The sequence below is a fragment of the Canis lupus genome, chromosome 36 (assembly GCF_003254725.2).
Source record: "Canis lupus dingo isolate Sandy chromosome 36, ASM325472v2, whole genome shotgun sequence".
NCBI classification, from domain to species: Eukaryota; Metazoa; Chordata; class Mammalia; order Carnivora; family Canidae; genus Canis; species Canis lupus.
In genome coordinates, this window is record NC_064278.1 from 23537241 (window position 1) to 23554919 (window position 17679).

At 34.7% G+C, this 17679-nt stretch overlaps 1 protein-coding gene across 11 annotated transcripts in view; it reads right to left on the minus strand.

Annotated features, from left to right (window-relative positions):
• Positions 1 to 12778: 12778 nt before the first annotated feature.
• Positions 12779 to 17679, minus strand: part of CWC22 (CWC22 spliceosome associated protein homolog) — a 59311-nt gene continuing 54410 nt past the window's right edge. For 10 of the 11 annotated variants that reach the window (XM_035696406.2, XM_025460373.3, XM_049106369.1 and 7 more), the window contains one exon: positions 12779 to 14248. In XM_035696406.2, coding sequence (XP_035552299.1) covers positions 13662 to 14248 — 587 coding nt within the window. In that variant the 3' untranslated portion in view covers positions 12779 to 13661. Of the gene's footprint in view, positions 14249 to 17028; positions 17336 to 17679 lie in introns of those variants that run through there. The other variant, XM_049106372.1, reaches the window with a different exon arrangement.

Consider the following 17679-nt stretch of genomic DNA (forward strand, 5'->3'; position numbering starts at 1 on the left):
TGAGATCATGACCTGAGCCAAAGGCAGACAACTGACTGAGCCACTCAGGCACCGCTATATCGTCAATATTTAATGAACATTTATAAAGTAGCCTGAAGGGAAATACTCCATGGTGTTAACTGTAGTTGCATTTGGGTGATGAAACTATGGGTCTTTTTATTTTTCCATCTTCTCTGATACTTTTGAATTCATGAAACTGTATTAAATTTACAATAAAAGTGATAAACACAGTTAAAAAAAGAGGCATATGGTTTCCCAACATGATAAATGTCTTTGCATAAAATAGCAAACTCAGGTGATCCAATTATCTAGGACCTTGTTTTTTATTTACAGATTAATGAAAATTTTAAATGCAGCATATAGAAGTAGGAAGGCTTCTTTGGGTTATTTTTTCTCTGGTGAATAAAAACATAATATCAAGTTTCCAATGAATTAAGGAAGCTTTTAAATTACTCTTTGGTACTTATGCAGATTATTAAACTGAATTACTTCAGTTTCTTAATTATATTTAGTAACAAATTAATTAGAGATCTGGGACTGGTGAAATTATAGTAAGACTACTGAGATTTACACTCATTTCAAACAGAGTCAGTGGCAAAGATAATAGTGATTTAATTTTGGACATAACGTGTTTATAGAAGGAAAAGGTTAGAATTAAGTCCCAGTGGTGAGAAAAGTACTGACACCGGTAGGTTTTTAGACAAAGAATTGACAAAGAATTTGCCTAGGCTTCAAAGCATTTCTAATAACTAGTTGAATAATCAAATCCTAAAGAGAAAAGAAGAAAAGACATTTTTGAAGGGCTGAAATCAACTTATTATAAAATTACAGTTTGCAAAATCATATAAGGGAAATGATGAGATAAAAATTTTTAAAAAATGTTACTGGAAGTTGCTTCATGTTTTTCTAACATTAAAAAAGTAAGCTATCTTGTAAATGCCTAAGGGTGAATGCTGCTTCCTATTTGAAAAGTATAGCTTAGCTTGCAATTTTTAAGTGCCCTAAATTGTCTTAAATATTCTTTTGGTTTCCAGCCATATTTATTGAGTATAATCATATGCAGTGTGATGTACATTTACATGCAGTTCTACCCAATTTAAAAACGCATACAACTGTGTAACCCCAACATCATAAAGATGTAGACCACCGCCATGCCCCCAGAACTTTCCCTTGTACCCCTATCCTGTCGATCCATAACCCCATACCACCATCCTGATTTTTATTATCAGTGAATGCATTTGATTTTTCAAGAATCACATAATATTCAGTCTTTTGTGTCTGGTTTCTTTCATGCAGCATGTTTTATTAAACTGTTTAATGCTTTTTATTCTATTGTATACCATGATGTGTTTACTCATTTTTCTGTTGATGGCGACCTGGGCTGATTCCAGTTTTTAGCAATTACAAATAAAACAAATGAATGTTTTTGTACAAGGCATTAGTGAACACTATGTTTTAATTTGCTTTAAATACTCAGGTGTGGATTTGCTGAATTATAAACAAATATGTTTTTTAAAGAAAACTGCCAAAGCGTTCTCCAAAACGATTGTACAATTTTACACTTCTACCATGAAGGTATGAGAGGTTTGGCTGGTTCACTCCTTGCCAACATTGGTATTGTCAGTCCCTTTCATTTTAGCCATTCTAGTCCTGTGTGGTGGGCTATCATGATCTCTCCTTGAATATGCTTGTCTGGTCTTGGTATCAGGGAAATCTGGCCTTATAATACAAGTATTTCCTCTTCCTATATATCTGAAACTGTGGGAAGTTTTATGTTTGGATTTATATGAAAGTTTTAGTTCTTTAACAGATAAAAATCTATAAAAGTTTTCTATATACTCTCCTGTTAGTTTTTGTAATTTGTAATTTCTATTTACCGTGAATTTACCTATTTCATCTAAGTTGTTTAACTTACTGGCATGAAATTGTTTATAATATCCCTTTTTGCCCATTAATAGCTGCAGAATTTGTAAGGATGTCCCCTCTATCATTCCTATTTAATACTGGCTATTTGTGCTTTATCTCTTTTCTTGATCAGTCCTGTTTGATAATTTTATTAATTTTATTAATTTTATTAATCTTTTTAAAAAACCAATTTTGTGACATTGTTCATTTTTCTGTTTTTGCCTATTTTCTCTTTCACTGATTTCTCCGCCTATCTTAACTACATCATTTCTTTTAATGTTGAGTTTAACTTGCTCTAACTTTTCTAGTATCTTAAATTGGAAACATAGGTCATTTCATCGACATCTTTCTAATATATTGAGGCTTATAAAAATAAATATAAAAATATAAACAATATATAAGATTATAACTTTCAACTATAATGACTATATATATTCTAATATAAGCATTTATATTCATTTATAAGCATTTGAAATATAAATCTACATCTAAGCATAGCTTAACTATATGCCACAAATTTTGAAATGCTGTTATTTCATTCTAAATATTTTTAATTTTTCTTGTGATTTCTTCTTTGGTCCATGAGTAATTTAGAAATGTGTTATTTTCCAAATACTTGGAGATTTTTAGATTAATAATAACTTAATGTTATTAATTTCTAACTTAATACTCTTGTGGTACTCTTGTGGTCAGAAGACATACTCCAAAGATTTCAACCTTTGGAATTTATTGAGATTTGTTTTATAGTCCAACACATGGTCTATCTTGATAAACTTTCTTTTTTTTATCTTGATAAATTTCCTATGCGCAATTGGAAAGGATTTGTTTTCTCTTATTTGGGCTATAGTCTTCTACAAATAACAGTTAGATCAAGTTAGTTGCAAGAGCTTTTCAATCCTCTGTATCCTTACTAATATTTTGTCTATTTGCTCTATAGCTTACTGAGGTGCTAAAATCTCCCACTAGATTTGTCTATTTCATACTAATTACTTCAAACATTTAGGAACTTTGTTATTAGGTGCATACATATTATCTTCTGTTTTATTAGTATTATGAGATATCTCTCTTTTATCTAGAAATACTCTTTGAAGAGTCTGATATATTTTTATTTAATTCTATATTGTTTGTGCTTTCCTATTTGACCCATTTATTCTTTATATCTGTTTCTCCATTCTCATCACCCTTTGGGTAAATCAAATATTTCTTTAATATTATACTTTAATTTCTCTATTGACTTTTTAGTTGTGGGTTTTTTTTAGCAGTTGCTTTAGAGATTACAATATGCATCTTTACCTTCCACAGTATAGCTCCTCCAAAATATCTATTATTTCATCAATAGTGTAAACATCTTACACAGTAGTGGACTTCCCTCCCTTCCCTCCCTTTGTGCTACTCTTCTTATATGTCTAACTTTATGAATGCTAAAAATCCCACAATATTTTTTAATTTAAGGGATCAGTAATTTCTAAAATAAAATTTGAATATATATATGTATATATGATTATTTTTATCTGGTAACTTTTCTATCTGGCATATTTTTCCTTCAGTTTCAAGAAACTCTTTTAGCATGCTTTTTATTGCAGATCTGATGAAGATGAATTATTTTTCTAGCTTTTCTTCATGTACAGATATATTTACCTTCATTTTTTTTGTATTTACTTTCATTTTTGAAGATAGTTTTTGCTAGGTATGGAATATTAGATGATAGTTTTTTCTTTCAGCACCTGAAATTGCTCTATACTCATCTAGCCTCCATTTTTTTCTAATGAGGAGTTAGTCAACATTCCTATTGCTGCTCACCTGTTTGCCATGTTTTTTATTCTCTGGATGCTTTCCAGACTTTACCATTGAGTCTTTCAGCAGTTTGATTATGATATGCCTTACTGTAATTTACTTTGAATTTATCCTACTTAGGGTTTGCTGAATCTCTCAGATAGATTATTTTCGTAAATTTAGGATTTTTTGGCCCCATTTTCTCTCTGCCCTTTTTCTACAACTCCAATTACATGTATTATTGACCATTTTATATTGTTCCACTATTTTAGATATGCTCTTTTTTTCTTTCTCAATTTTTCTCTTTGTGTTTCACTTTAGATAATTTTATTGACTTATCCTTAGGTTCATTAGTTCATTCCTAAGGTACATCCTCTGGGCTTGTAACCCCATTGATGAATTTTTTCATCTTGGCCATCATAATTCCATTTCTAGAACTTCCATTTGGCATATATTATGATATTCTCCCATATTTTCATATATATATTGCTCACTTTTTCCATGAGTCCTTTTAAAACATCCTATTGTGGCCACATAGTTGTGTTAATCATTCACCAGAGTCTCTCTCATTTATATCTCTGATTGGCATTATATACTAGATGGACAGTGGCCAAGAGATAGGGATTTGGCCTATGATGGTACAGCCAACAGAACAAATTGATTACCTAGTATTCTCTTAACACTCAAATTATAAACCACAAGTCTCTTAGAATTAAGATCATTACAAAAATTATTGGCAATCCTACTACATTGCAAAGATACATGCCTATTTTTCCTGAGCTTTCTTCTTTATGTTGCATTTGAGGCATAAGCTGAAATTATTGGATTGATAGGGATCAAAATATTACCTTAAAATATGTCCAAAAAGGAGAGACGTTTTTCTTCCAAAGGTTTAAAGGAAAGTAGATTTCATATCCCTCCATAATAAATTTGTTCGACATTTCTTTGACAGGAATATATTTCTTTTAAAAAAATTGTGCAGTGCTGAACAGTTTTGGCTATTATTTTTCTAAACAGATAGTTAATAGTAATCAGCATGGTTTTGTGGGGGAAAATCATAACATATCTGAAGGTCATTCCTGAAGATTTCAAAGAAGCTGGTTTAGTAAAACCAAACAACATACTCAACAGTGATAAAAACAATGCCAACATACATTTAAAATATTTTAATAACTCTGGAGCTAAATCTTGGGGGTTTATGTTGTAAAACTATTTAGGAGAAAAGGCTAAAAGAACAAGAAAACTCCTTCATTATTAAGAACATTTGTTAAATGTGTAGTAGCTATATATAGTAAGTGTTACATCAATTTTTGTGCAAAAAGTTCAGGGATCATTATTGTGTATAACAGTTAGCTTTTGTTGTGTAGCCCGCTACTCTGAAACCAATGATTTAAAAGAGGAAACATGTATTAATTCTTAAAGCTCTGAAGGTCGCCTTCTGGTCTACGCCAGCCGGGTCAAGACCCACTCAAGTGTGGTGCTTGGCAGGTTAGTTGGTCGGTGGGGGGTGGGGGGGGGGGAGTTGGCGCTCACTTTTACCTGTGGCAGTTGGCTCAATGTCAGCTAATGGGATGGCTACAGCCACTCATCTTCCAGCAAGCTTAGTCTAGAGTCATGCACTTGGTAAAGGAAAGATTTATATCATCAGTAGAGGACAAGCCCCAGTGCATAAGACCATTCAAGTTTCCCTGTGCATCATGTCTGCTAATACTCCATTGGCCAAAGCAAGTCATATACTGACATTCAAACCTCTTGCAGAGGTGTAAAAATAGGCCCTAGTGTAAAAAAGAGTAAAATTCTAACTAGGATTCAGATTAAAAACTCAGATTCAGTGTGGGTTTCTCATTTGGTCTCAACAGCGCAGTAATAGAGCATACTTCTTAATGTTAAGTGACACGCAGAAAGGGATTAGAGAAATGGTCATGATGCAATCTCCCACATCATACACCTTGTGTATAGTTAACATGAAGCAATAATTTCAACTATATTTGAGTTGGAAAGAAGATCAAAAGCACAGTCTACTTTCACACATCTCTTGTCTTTTTCTTTTAACTTGCTTTTGCTACTGCAAAGAAAGTGTAAAAATCCTAGGTATTTACAAGTCCATGCATTGGCACAAAATAAAGATAATGTGTAACTAACACCTATGTTCGGAATTAGAGCAATGTCAGCATCCCCATAGTTCCATTTATGCTTTCTTTCAACATATCCTACTCCTCTTCCCAAAAGTAGCCACTACTCTGACTAATCAGATTCATTTTGCCAGTTTTCCTGCTTCAGATTGTTGAAAACATATAGTGTTTTGCATCTGACTTCTTTTGTTCAACATGTATGCTCTTTTGATTTATCTATGTTGTTGGATATAACTATGGTTTTATTTTCATTTCTGTACAGTTTTGCACTGCATGAATAAACTACTAATTTATTTATCCATTCTACTGTTGTTGGATGTCTGAACTGTTTCCAATTTTTGCTATTAAGAATACACTATTTGGAACATTCCTGTATACATCTTTTGGTGCAGAAATATGTGTACATATTTCTGTTGGGAAGAAAAAAGATTAAAAATGTGCACAGTGTTCATACTGTTTATCTCTGTACCCAATATGGAGTGTTCTTCCCCCACTCCCAGCTTTACTGAGGTATAATTGACAGTTGACAAATAAAATTGTAAGCTATTTAAAGTACACAAAATGATTTGATGTATATATACATTGTGAGTTCCTCCCATTGAGTTAGTTAACACATCTATCACCCCACTTCTCACATTGTTTTGTGTGTGTGTGTGAGAGAACATTTAAGTTCTACCCTTTTAGCAAATTTCAATTATACAATGCAGTGTCATCATCTATAGTCACCATGTTATACATTAGACCTTCAGGCTTTATTCATTTTGTAACTGAAAGTTTGTGCCCTTTTACTAACCTCTCTCCACTTACCATGTCAGGTCCTAGTATACTATTGAACACCTAGGGGTGGAATTGCTGGTAACTAGGGAACATGTATGTTCCAATTTAGCTGATACTGTCAAACCATTTTCTAAAAGGATTCTACTCATTTATACCCCCTCCACTCCTATGCATTTTTCCTTTAATATACTCTTATGCATAAATTTTACCTTCATTTTGGTGTCTGTCCCAGGTTTTTAAGCTAATATGTTCTTAACTTTTACTTTCTAATGCTCTACAAAAGAGTTATATTTGGACTCCAACTGGGGTTAATAGTAGTTGATCTGTATTTGAAATTTCACAAAACCCCAAGAATCTCAAAGTATAGACAATTATTCTGCTTAACAATAAACCAAAATATTCCGTTTCCCCATTCATTCATCAAATGCTCATCAAGCATCTACAAGAGATTTTTAGATTTGAACCTGGGGATACAAAGGGATATAAAATTGAACTTTTGACCTCTTAGAAGTATGGACAGAAGAAGATGACTTTTCGTCAGCAAATACCCGCTCCTCCCCAGTGCCCCTTACCTCTTCTATTACTTCTCCAATACTTACCTCTAGTCTAGATGAGTAATGCAGGATCTTTCATGAACCACAAATGCAATTTTCCCTCCTCTCTTTTTCCTTCTTGGTTAAATAGCCATAAGAGTTTCGTTTTTTCTCTTTTTAGACAAAAAATAAGGTTAAGGACACAAGCAAACTTGTTCTCAAAATTTGAGGAATGGTGGTAATATTTATTTTTCACACTTTTTCCTGTATTTCAAGGAAGAGTCTACAGGTATTTGTATATAATGGGATTTTCAGACTGCTTTTATTTTGTGTAAGAAGATTGCAAATGTTTGCAGTGTTCTTACTGTTCAGTATTTCATATCGTAAAAATGATTAGGAGGATACATTAGTTGTTAAGGTAAAGTATCTCTGTGGCTTAAAGGAGGTATTACAGCTCTCAAAATAGCTTCAGTTAGTCCTTTTCATTGGTAATATGAAACCAGGTTTTGTTTGTGAATTGAATTGTTGCATCTGTGCAATACATTTCAAAGCCCAAGACGAGTGCTTATAGGAAAAGTGAGGTTCTGTTATTTATAAAAATAGATCATGAAACATAAAATTAACCTCATTTAAAATCACTGGTAATAAAATCAACTTAATTTAAATCACTCATTTAGATATTTCTATAAAGTATTAAGAGCCACCCAATTGTACTTCGTTGTATTTTATTCATAGGTCATCTTTATTGGGTATGTATTTATTTCCTTCTATCCTTCTGCAAGTAAAAGTATGTGAGCAAAAATAGGGTGAGGTGGAATCATAGCTGCTCAAATGATTCCATCCTGTCCATCAACAGGAATAACCCTGAATTAATACAGATGTTTTGAGTACAAATGCAAATCAAAGTTGCTTAAATAGAAAAGGGTTTCATTTAACTCATGTAACTGGGAAATGTAGCATCAGCCACAGTCCAATTTATTTAGGGACTCAAACAGAATTGTTTCCTCCTCCATCATGGGGACTGCTTGCTCCTGAGCTGCACTGATGTACTGCAGAGTAGCCTTTTCCACAGGACTATGGATGCTCCAGCTTCAGTAAATGCCCTCTTGCTCTGTGTGCCCTTAGATCTGGTTCTGTGTTTTATGCTCCAAATTGAAGATCTACTGGGCAAGGATTCTGACTGGATCAGCTTAGGGTCTCATGCTCATTGCTGGATCAATTACATTGTTCAGGGGACTGGATACTCTGGCCAGTGCTTTTGTTGGCAAGTCCCCCAAAGTATCTGATCAGAGAGAAGGAATAATCCTCAGGAAAGAAAAATAGCAAATGTTCATTATAGCCTTTACAGGGATTTTACATGTACTGGTCGTAGAAATAGTGTTAGGGAGGGAAGATTTCTGGTTAAGGTGCTATATAAAGTATGGAACTCATAAGAACTCTTAATTCATACCAGATACTTGGTCCAGGATTTCTTCCAGGATAGAATCTAACTTAGAGGAGATTAAATCCCATTTGCCCAATCTTTTAGGTCCTATATTCCAAGAAATTACTGGTTTAATGACTAGTTAATTCACTTCAGCAACCATTTGATGGTCAGTGAAGTGTTTGATCAAAACCTGAGGTGTTTGGATATTGGATAATCTAATTCTCTATTATAAGATTAAAAATAATACAATAGTCACAGCTGGTTGTTTTCCATTCCTGAAATGTGTTGGTTATAATACACAGCTCGTGAGAAACCAGAACCTATATGAGACAATTATATTAACTGGCTAATAATCATGCTTCCATTTGCAGAAAACCTGCCTCTCAAAATGTCAACCAGTGTCTTCCCTAGAATGATACCAGGACATTTTGCTAAACCAAAACAGTTGGAATATTGCTATCCACTACTCTTAAATGGGTATTAAATACTCATTTAAAACAAGTCTTTCCCTTAAAAGAGAAGAGGGCAGTATAATAGACATAGCTTTATATGCATGGGCACAGTGACACTCCCAGAACAAGCACTATCATTGTGATCCACTATAGAGTATTTCCTAAGTGGTGCCTTGGAGGGCATATTTGGCAATGTCTGGAGACATTTTTGATTGTCAGGATTGGGAAATTAGGGCCATTGGTATTTAGCAGCTAGGGGCAGGGATGCTGCTAAACATTCTACAATGTGCAGGGCAGCCCCCTACAATAAACTAACCACAAATGTCAGTACTACTGAGATTAAGAAGCACAGACCTGTACAGTGTGCAGACAGAAAGGCAATATTTAAGACAAAACTCCTGGCTGATTAATGTATAATCTACCTAGGGGGGTCAGATCAAAAAGAAAAATGATCTCACAGCACAGTATATAAGTGCTAATCACAAGGCCTTTACTACACGTGCCTTGAACTGAATCAAACAATATAGAAGGAAAGGCCATTGTTGGGTTCTACATCAGCAACACCTTGCAGGCTGTAAAATTGGGGTCTCTCTTACCTTATAGTTGATGTTAAAAATTAGGGACTCTAAGATGCCTGCCACAGAGTAGTGCTGAAAGGATGGCAGCTCCTAGAACAAACATTAAGAAAGACAGGTTGAACTTGAATTTTAAAGAAACTAGGCTAACAAGCTGGGACTTTACCCATCATATAGTCTAGAGGAGTCATTGAACTTCCATGTAGAAGGTAACAGGATGGAAATAAGGCTTTAGATAACTGAATTCAGAGTCCAGATAGATAGTATACAGGTGATCACTGCTCTATTCTTTTGGCTTTTCTAAATAGCTAACATTTTTCAAAGTCTAAGTTTTATTTTTTAAATTTTAGTTTGTTTTCCCCTGCAGGGATTTAGGTTCAAGTGAAGACAGGGCCTGTTTGTTTGCTCTTTGCTATCTCCTTGGAATAGGGCATGGTGCACAGGAGGATGACGCATAAACTACTGTTGAAGTCCAGGGGCACTGGGTGCATCAGTTGGTTGAGTGTCTGACTCTTGGTTTTGGCTCAGGTCATGATCTCAGGGTCCTGAGATCTGGGCTGCAATGGACTCCACACTCAGTGGGGAGGGAGTCTGCTTGAAGATTCTCTCCCTCTGTCTTTACCTCCCTCTCTAAAAAACAAACAAATCAAAAAATTGTGGAAGTTCGGGGATTTGGGGGCAGGGGAACTCAAAACTGATGGGAGATTTGTGGAATCAACTGCAGTTGTTAGAAAGGATGTAGATTTGAGGAAAAACAAATTGTGTTTTGGATACATAAAATTATAAGTAAGCCAATAAAGTACAGAACTAAAACCTGGTAAAACTTTTAGAGCAAGAGGGAACTGCTGAGGTTAGTAAAGTATGAGTTTTTGCAACAAAGATGACAGTTCTTATCCTCCCACTATTGTAAAGAGGAGAAAGTAAAACAGTGATGAGGTTTGTATAAAACAAAGAGTGTCATTTCGAGTAAATAATAAATAGCTTTTGAGGATCTAGAGAGTAGACTCACAAAAGCTAATTCACCTGAAGGGATCATTTTGTTTGGACTTTGGGCTGTTTTTAAACTTAAAAAAAAAAAAAATCATTGCCAACGTTTAAAAATCAGAAGTCCTAACTCTGAATCTCTTGAGAATCGGGCAGATTTGTCAACCTTTGGCCTTCTTTTTTATGGGCATAGTTGGAATGGAGCTGAGTAGTTACTCATAACTACTGCCGCCTTTGAGTCACTCCAGTTGACTCCTAATCTGATTTCTCTCATTTGTTATCTCCCATATGTGAGTTTGCAATTCCTGGTCTAGTGGTACTCTCTCAGTGTTTAGTAACAAAAATAATAAAAACAGTTAACACTGAACACTTAGTTCCAGGCCCTGTTCATGACAGAGACCATTCACTATTTAAGGGAGTTCTAGTTCTATCATGGCACACAGGAGAAAATGGACACAAATGGGAGACATAAAGGTTAAAGGAACTGCCCCAAAGTCAACAGCCAGCAAGTGGTATAGGCTCAGATAAAAACCTAGTTGGACTTCAATGTTCAGTTAGCCAAATAAGTATTTTTCAAATGAAATGGTAATGAATTATTCAATATGAACTAGAGTCTTTTCCTAAAAGCAAGTGAAAGACTGGGGACTGGTGGGGTGAGGGGGAGGCAATGATGATCAATTTTAACCAAGTCCGTACGTCTGAAGTTTTGATGAAATGGAAGGATTCCTAGACTATCATTACTAGAGCAGGTGAGTAGGATGGGCAGTGGTCAGCGTGATGCTCGCAGCCGATTTCAGAGGTGGTAAGAATTCTGAAGTCAACATGAAGGGATGACCATGCGCGCAGGTGGTAAATGGATACGGATAGAGAAACTTTGTGTGCAAGAAGTTGAGGAACTGGGAAACAATGAGTAATGCACATGAAATCTACAGGACTCAGCTAATCCTTAAAAAGTGCTAAGCTTAAGAAGTAAAAAGTCAGAAATAGCAGACATAGTCAACGTGTTTCTTGTCTGCATTTTAAAAGGATGAAAGTGAAAAACCTGCCTGAATGGCAGGACGGGGTGGGGATATGTGCACATATCACATTTGATGCAGTAGAAATGCACTGTGAAGGCACACAGTCCAGTTCTGCCCCCAGGCTCCCATTTTTCATGCCCTGATAGGACTCAGGTTATATTCAAATACTTTTGCTCAAAGCGAGTTAGGTGTTCTGTTAACTACTTTTGTTAAAAGTAAAATCGTGAGAAAAATCAACAAAAAAACTCCCAACTAGTTGAATAGGAAATGTTAACATACACCTCTAGGTAGTATTTGTTATAAATTAACATCTATACCTCAGCAGTTCCTTTTGCCTGGGTTCCCCCCACAGCAGTCCACAGGGTTCAAGCCCTTAGTTCCTTCAACAATATGGACAAGCATCACCATATAAACCTTCCCTTGGAAAATTACCAGCCACCCCACCAAGATGACCACTGTATCTCCCTATCATAGTATCAACCTTATAAGAGCTGAGACTTTGTTTTCTTCATGGTTTTATTTCTAGTTCCTAGAACAGGTCTGGGCACATAATAGAAGCTCAATAAATAATTTTTTACATTTGAAAACTTATCTACTTTAGTAATTATTATTTAAGATCTCAATGACTCAAAAAAATAATCATTTCCCGTTTCTACATGTAGTGTAGAAAGTGAAGAAAATAAGCTAGAATTTCTAGTTGTTTTTGTTCTTCTCTTATCACCGCCAAAGATCAGTGTTCACTTACAAAAATAAACTCATTTATTTCCTTTAGAGCTCATAGCCTATGCTTTCCTTAAGTCCAATTTGCTGAGCTTCAAAATTCTGTGAAATGCACTGTGTCCATGAGAGTACTTTCTAATAACAGCTCAGCACCTTCTATCCACCACAGGAGAAAATACTAGAAATAATTTTTCTAGGCTGTCATATTCAATTAATACTTTTTTTTTTTTTTTTTTTTTGCACAGAGGCAGGAAGATAGGACAGATAATATTTATTTACATGGACTTTGTTATTATTTATATTCAGGTTTTTCAACAAAAATAGGAAACATTTTGAATCAGAGAACGCCTGAAAGTCAAACACTAAAATGGTGGTCCCATTATTCTTGAAACCAGACATTAGATAAAATGGATTTTATGTACGTTAGAAGTGAATAAGCACAGGTAGTCTATTTGGTAAGTAGGGTTAAATGTCAGCAAATCTAAAATTTCAGAGGCAATATTTTATTTCAAAAGTATATAAATAATATGGTCACATTAATTGGTGAGAGTTACAATGATGGAAACCTTTAAAATTCTTGTAAAAAATGGAATTATTTCACAGTTAGGCTGTTCACATTTCTCATTACTGTACGTTTTCCAATGATCTATTAATTTAAATTGAAAGTTAAATACACATTAACTCACCAACAATGATAATAACTTCAAGGTTGAGAAAAAGAACTAATCACAAAGAATGTTAATCTAGCAGTTCAGAGAAGAAATATTATCAATGAGAGAAGTCCTAGTTCCAAATAATAGAGCTGTGCATCTGTTTAAAAGATCCTTAGCTTCATCAAAACACATGTTAAAAAAAATTACACATACCTAACTTTGTTCAAGATATAGTAAGAAACTTGAAATAATTCCTGTTTTAAGAAGAGTGACTCCTAAAAAATGTTCATAGCATCTTAACAAAGCCAAAATATTACACTGAAATGGTTCATCTATCTTGATCTCCTATTATTTAAAAAAAAAAAAAAGAAACTAATAATTCATCATAATTGTTCTATAAACGATTGGAAACATTATCAGGAGAAAAAATTTTGTCAATGAAGAAAATCACTGATTCAATGAACATTTGATCATTTTATTAACAAAATATAAGCAAGAATTACATCCCTCTCTAATGAAACTTCTCAAATAATTTTATGTGGAGGGCCTTGAGATGTATCAATTATAAAACATGTTAAAATGAAAAAAAATTTTAAATGTACAAATACAAACCAGTACTTTATACAAGAATTCTCTATAAAGTTCGTTAATGTAAAAAATAATTTGTCTCAACTGAATATAAGGCATGTTCAGTTTCTGTAATTTTGTAGAATTATTTTTTTTGCTTTGTTGGAGATTTTTCTCTTCGCCGGTCCTGATGTTTCTTTGATTCTCTGGATTGTGTAGAGTATCTGCTAGATTTTTCCCATCGCCTCTCGGCACCATTTTGATACCTATCTTCATCACTTCTAGAGCCTGAATGTTTTCTAGTCTTTTCTCTTGACTTTGATCTATCTTTTCTTACAACATTTTCACTGTCCTTATTTCGCTGTCTGTGCTCATTTTCGGAAAAAGAATTTCTTCTCTCTCCTCTCTTTTTTTTGGGATCACCATGCTTATTTTCCAAATCTGTGTGCACTTCTTGGTCTCTGTCATTCACGATTCTACTGTAACTGTTTCGTTCAGAAGGAACACTTCTGTCTGAAGTGTATTTTGTTATGGGATTTCTCCAATTTGGATCCCGTGAATTTTTATCTTTATATTTTTCTGACCGTCTTTCTCTTTCAGTCCTTGTTTCCTGATGTCTTTGCTCTGGCCTTCTTTCTTCTTGTTTCCTATCGTGGGTTTGTTGTTTCCTGATCAATTTATCTACTTCTTTACTTCTGCTGTTCCCTTGTCCCTTCTTTCTTCTATCTTTAGCTGCATGTGTAAAATGAAATAGTTAGGTTTTATTTTAATCTTTAATTTCATAATTTAACAATTATAGTTACTGATCTATTGTAGGTTTATTAATTCAGATAAGCTGGATGCAAAACTAAACTGATTGAATGGAAAGTCTGATGTCAGAATATTGTACAAGATGAGTAATTTTTAAGAATATATATCATATCACCATTAGTTACCAAAGTACCATTTTGATCCTTAGACTCAAAGCTGTAAACAGAAACTTGACATAAACTATAGCAAATGTAAAATTTTTTATAAAGTGACTAACAGGTATATATTTCCACTTATAAATCTTATTCAAAAACTCCAGCCCATGTGCACTTTGTCATATGAAATATGTCAGATCTGGCATGTTAATAATAAAAAGACAGTGATTAGATATGCCAGCAACGTCACTCCCTAAAGGTGGGGGAGTAGGATGATGGAGTTTGTTTAACAGCATGAATATATATTTTTCAAGTAAAAGCCTCTTCCTAAAAAACAACAGCTCTGCTCTCCAGTGCTATCAGGGAGAAGTATCTGTACCAGAAAGAGAAGAAGCTTGTTAAGACATATAATCATGAGCTTTTATGAGAGCTATGAAGGCTTGATTTCTGAGAAAAACCGTTCTGAAATGGTCTAGAACAATTTTTACTGATATAATAAACAAATATAAATATTAAATAATCACGGAGAAATTTTAAGCTATAAAACAAATTTAATCACTTTATCTTTGTTATTTCTTTTGAGTACATAAATCAAGGTTGCTGAGACGACCGAAGTTTGTGTCAAATTCGTATATATACAGAAAGAAAAAAATACGGTAGAAAACTGCCTACCTTCGCCTTATCTCCACCCAAATCTCACTGTACCAACCTGTATTTCTCCTGCCAAATGCCTATCCTTGGCACAGTCCATTGGTTTGCCACTAAGGATTTATTTTTCTGGTTCCTCAGCTGAGCTGCAGCTACCCAAGCAGAAACCATCTGGCTGTGTGCTAAATCAATGTCTCTCTGACCCAACTCTACACCACTCTCAGGGCGTTGCTGACACAAAACCCTGAGCCCTACCATAATATGCAATCTCTCCAATCTTTGGTATTTGCTTTACAATTTTCTAATTTTGGGGCAGTTCATACTGCTCTTATGCTACTTAATATTTTACCAATAAAACTGAAAGCTCTATGCTAAAATGGGATGATGAGGCAAATTAATTTTGAATCAGCAAGATTCCTTATTGCAGCAATTCATGCTGTGTTATCATCTGTTCTCAAAACAGATATCATGAAATAACAAATTCTTTAGAATTAAAAGAGGTGAATATTAAATGAACAATGTTAATATATTTAATTCAAGAATAAGACTTCCTGTGGGCAAATGCAATCTTGTTCTAATAATATAAAACACTGAGAGTCCCACAATTCTGGCTGCCACACAGTATGTAATACTCTTTTAAGTGCAACAAGCCAGAGAACAAGAGTGTAAAGATCAACCTTCCAACATACTTTTCCTGCCTCTGGAATATGCATTAAAAAATAAGAAATGAGGGATCCCTGGGTGGCGCAGCGGTTTGGCGCCTGCCTTTGACCCAGGGCGCGATCCTGGAGACTCGGGATCGAATCCCACATCGGGCTCCCGGTGCATGGAGCCTGCTTCTCTCTCTGCCTCTCTCTCTCTCTCTCTCTCTCTCTGTGACTATCATAAATAAATAAAAATTTGTAAAAAAAAAAAAAGAAATGATATGCATTTTAGACAATTAGACTATCTCTTATTTTTAGACTAAGATACTATGATGAAAAAAAACAGTTGACCCTGGGGAAAACAACAGACCATCTCAGAAAACTGCACATTTGAAAAAATCCTTTACTACTGTATTTCCATTTCCAGGGAGAAAGGAGAAAGCTGTGGAGACCACAGCCCCTGCTGAGAACAACTAGAAATGCCAGAGAAAGATTTAAAATTTTCTGCTTAAAGGCACTAAAGATCTTGAACAACTTGAGATGTTATGAAGAAAGGCAGTGCTCAAAAAAATGATAGGGGTATGTTGAAAGAACACAGGGGCCAATGTGAAGGAGTTCCTGATTGCCAAAGCTGAAATGACGTGAGCAACAAAATAAATGATAGTAATGGACTTTAACTCATTCACTCAGATGAATAGCCACTGAGTTCACACTGATAAAAGATACTAATAAATAAATGGGGGTGGGAGGGGGAGACAACTCTTTCTTAAAGAAGAAATTCAGTTATTAAATGTAGAAGAAAAAAGACAAATGGAAAAATGACATTTGGCAAACACCATAGTAGTTAAGTACTGCAGATGAGATCCAAAGATGTATGCTAAAATTGAAGAGTGAAAGAGGAGAGAGAGGAAATTTAACAAAGTATCAAATTATTTCCCTACAAGATATTAATCTATAGAGAAAAGGAGTTTCCATGAAGAAATCCAGATGTCACCTTAACCAAGTGATCAAAGTTAATATCACCAATAAGACATACCGATATGAACTCCAAGATGCACTAAGAATACATCATTTCTATGGTACTCTGTACAAAAGTGCATAACTTCATTCCAACCATGTAAAAAAACATCAGACACATCTCCATATTTAGGGATATTCGAAAAAATATCTGAACAGAGGACTTCAAAAGTATCAAAGCTATTAAAACCAAGGAAAGCCGGAGAGGAACTACCACAGGTTACAGAGGACTAAGAAGAAACAATTAAATGCAAGTAGGATTCTGGAATAAGAAAAAAGACATTAATGGAAAAACTGGTGAAATTCAAATAATAATTTATTTAATGTATTGTTCCAATGTTAATTTCCTGGCTTTCATAATTGAACTATGGTTACACAAAATGCCAACTTTACGGGAAGTTGGGTGAAGGCTACGTGGGAATTCTCTGTACTATTTGCAATTTCCTTGTAAGTTGAATAAGGGCCAAGATAAGATTCAAGAGAAGGCAGGACCATAGAGAGGTAAGCTGAGATTCCACAGCCACTTTCTCCCTTTGGGCATCTGCTGATTCGGCGCTGTTGCTGAGGGTCAGAAAGACCAGCAGAGATCTGGCACCTGAACAGGCCTGGAGAGACAAGAAATGGAATGGAACTAGCTCTTTGCAATGTTTGTATGTGATAGAAGATACATATCCAGAAAACCTACACAACTCCTACAAATTTATAGAAGAGATAATAAAACAAGAAAAGGGAAGAGGGTAGCAAAAGACTTGAACAGCCACATAACAAAAGGAAAATGGCCAATAAAAAGGTAGTGCTCAACGTCATTAGTGATCAAGAAAAATGCAAATTACAACCACAATGCAATACTGTTACATATCCACCAAAATGGTTAAAATGAAGAAGAAAGCTAACTGAAGTGTTATGAGGATGGGGGCTACTGCAACTCTCAAACGTGGCTGATGGGAGG